At 47.7% G+C, this 3,236-nt stretch overlaps 1 protein-coding gene across 1 annotated transcript in view; it reads left to right on the top strand.

Moving 5' to 3' along the window:
- The first annotated feature begins 302 nt into the window (after window positions 1-302).
- PDE10A (phosphodiesterase 10A) overlaps window positions 303-3,236 on the top strand; it is a 152,773-nt gene continuing 149,839 nt past the window's right edge. Inside the window, exon 1 of the mRNA XM_010839592.1 lies at window positions 303-492. Within this exon, the coding sequence (XP_010837894.1) occupies window positions 303-492 (190 nt within the window). The remainder of the gene's footprint in view (window positions 493-3,236) is intronic.

Below are 3,236 nucleotides of genomic sequence, written 5' to 3' on the forward strand. Positions count from 1 at the left end.
GAACCAGCCAAGGGGCCGGTGCACAGGGTGAAGACTGGGGGATCTGGCAGGAGTCCTCCCCGAGAGGGTCACACAGGACTCGTCTGATCACCCCCAGCAATGACTGTGATGGCGTGTGTGCAATACTGCTGACTAGGGAAACTCACTAGAGACTCAGCACCGGCATTCTTGCTAGGGGCTCCTCACATAGGCAGGCTCTGCCTGCGGCTGTCCAGAATACAGACTCCCAGAATGAAAGCAGGTGTTTGGCATAAATCATAGTGTTTGCGCAAGCATTCTGGGCCCAGCACCTCACTGGCATCATGCTCCAAGCCAAATTCTCTGGTGCCAGCCAAAGGCCAGGCCTGCAGGCAGACCCTCAGAACAGTCTCAGGCGTGCGTGTCAAGCCTGTCCTGCTTGGAGCCAGGACCATGCTCCGCGGACGGTGGAGAGTGACACAGGCCAGCTACTGCCGTCGTGGAGCTCGTTGTCTGCCCAGAGGCTGGAGTCCAGTAAGAGAACAATAGGAGAATAGAGTTCAACTTGGGGTGGGTGATGTGGAGCGAGAGAGAACTGTAGAGCAGCGGAGTGAATGGAGAGCGTGTGCTCAGGGAAGTTATCTCAACTTGGGATGGGTGATGTGGAGTGAGAGAGAACTGCAGAGCAGCGGAGTGAATGGAGAGCATGTGCCCAGGGAAGTTATCTCTACTTGGGATGGGTGATGTGGAGTGAGAGAGAACTGTAGAGCAGCGGAGTGAATGGAGAGCATGTGCTCAGGGAAGTTATCTCTGAGGAAGTTGCTCTTCCATCAGCTAAATGTCTCACTTAGACAAGTGGTGAAGCGTGGAGAAGACTCAGGCAGACTCCAGAGGAGACGGCAGATGGGGAAGGACTGGGCAGGTTTGAGGAAATGAAGGAAGCGTGGGGAAAAATGGGGTCTCAAGTTAGACTTACTCTCAGGTCTAATGGGTGGTTCCAAGTGGTTCCTGCTCTAGAGATTTCTTTCTGCCTTGTTGTCAAAGTCCAGGGTTTAGCAGTCAGGTTTCTCAGTCTACAGTCTGATGTGAAATGTGTCCTGTAGTTCCGATTTGGGAGATAGCACTGGTCAGGAGCAATCCCACTAAAGCATAATAAGCTCAGGGCAAGTGTCAAGAACAAGAGGCAGTTGGGCTGTAGGAGGTGGGCTCCTGGGCTTGTAGCTCTGTCCAGCCCTAATGAGGGCTTCCGCACGCTCACTGTGGCCTTCACGCTGCTCTGTGTTTTTTTTTCCTTTCTTATGGTTCTGGTGCTAGGATTCATTTATTCAACCAACTTTTGTTGAGCGTTTACTCTGTGCCAGGCACATGATGCCCTGGATTATTAGTCCTCAGTTCAGTTCAGTTCAGTCGCTCAGTCATGTACAACTCTTTGTGACCCCATGGACTGCAGCACGCCAGGCCTCCCCGTCCATCACCAGCTCCCGGAGTTTACTCAAACTCATATCCATTGAGTTGGTGACGCCATCCAGCCATCTCATCGTCCGTCGTCCCCTTCTCCTCCTGCCTTCAATCTTTCCCAGCATCAGGGTCTTTTCAAATGAGTCAGTGCTTCGAATCAGGGGGCCAAACTATTGGAGATTCAACTTCAGCATCAGTCCTTCCAATGAATACTTAGGGTTGATTTCCTTTAGGACAGACTGGTTGGATCTCCTTTCTTGAAAGTCCAAGGGACTTTCAAGAATCTTCTCCAATACCACAGTTCAAAAGCATCAGTTCTTTGGTGCTCAACTTTCTTTATAGTCCAACTCACATCCACACATGACTACTGGAAAAACCATAGCTTTGACTAGATGGACCTTTGTTGGCAAAGTAATGTTTCTGCTTTTTAATATGCTGTCTAGGTAGGTTATAACTTTTCTTCCAAGGAGTAAGCGTGTTTTAATTTCATGGCTGCAGTCACCATCTGCAGTGATTTTAGAGCCCAAAAAAGTAAAATCTGCCACTCTTTCCCATCTATTTGCCATGAAGTGATGGGACCAGATGCCATGATCTTAGTTTTCTGAATGTTGAGTTTTAAGCCAACTTTTATAATACCTTGTATAATACCCTGGAATCATATACTGAGAAGTGTTGTGGGGAGGGGCAGACAGTGACTAACTGATGCTCTAGCTGTTGTATCTTTGTATTAAGGAAGGAGATCACGTGATTGGAGTAGAGATGGGAGAGAGAGAGAGAGATACTCAGGAGTGGGAAGGTGTACAAAGCTGAGTGTGGGACAGAAGGCACATTTGCCTGACTTTAAGCTCATTCCCCTGCTAAACTGTGCTTGATTTTGGCTGAGTAAAGAAGGCTGTGCATAGGAACATATATGCAACCCAGGAGAATGATCACCTGCAGCTTGCGTGTACACGCACGCACACACGACGTTTAGCAAAGCCTTGCCGTTGAGCAGTGTAACCACCCACCGCTGCTTAGCATGACATGAGAACCTTGTTTTCTTTTAACTTGACAGATGTTGTTCCCCTGCACTTAGAAAGTTTACTTCTTAAAACATATGTTTTCAATGGTCATTTTAGAAACGCACATGTTTATTGATTTGGCCGTGCTCAATCTTAGCAGCGCGCGGACTCCCTTGCAGCGCGCCCGGGGAGTTTTGGCCCGCAGGGTTGGTTGCTCTGCGGCGCGTGGCGTCTTCTCAGACCGGGATCCACCCCGTGTCCTGTGCGCTGCAAGCTGGGTTTTCAACCCCCGGACCACCAGGGAAGCCCACGCATTGTCTTTTGAAGAGTTAATCATGTCCACCAAGAATCGTGTGTTCTCTCAGCTAATCATTTGTCGTCGTTCGCGACTCCTCATGGTGACGCGCGTTTCAGCCCCCTCTCAGCTCAGGTTGTTCTTTGACAATTGAACGATTACAGTGCAGTGTTTAATAGCATGTGAGGGTTTTTTTTTTTTTTTTAATTTCTGGTTGCTTATTTTTAATCCAAAGCTATCTAACAGTTGAATGAAGACTTTAAGAAGCTGAAAATTATTTACTTGTTCTTTACATCTGGAGTAAGCATATGGGAAAATATGAAGTTGAGACAATTATTGTGATGAGCCAGAGAAAAGATTATTAGTAAAATATACCATAGAATTTTGAAATATATGGTTTCTTCTAATCCAGTTGAGGTTAGCTACTCAACTCTATTGAGTTGGATAATGGGGCAGGAGAGGACTTAATGGTAAGACACCTTCCCTCAGAAAAAAGAGTTCTTTTAAGACAGAGCAGAGCTGAG

Source organism: Bison bison, unplaced genomic scaffold (assembly GCF_000754665.1).
Source record: "Bison bison bison isolate TAMUID 2011002044 unplaced genomic scaffold, Bison_UMD1.0 scf7180017864122, whole genome shotgun sequence".
Lineage (NCBI taxonomy): Eukaryota > Metazoa > Chordata > Mammalia > Artiodactyla > Bovidae > Bison > Bison bison.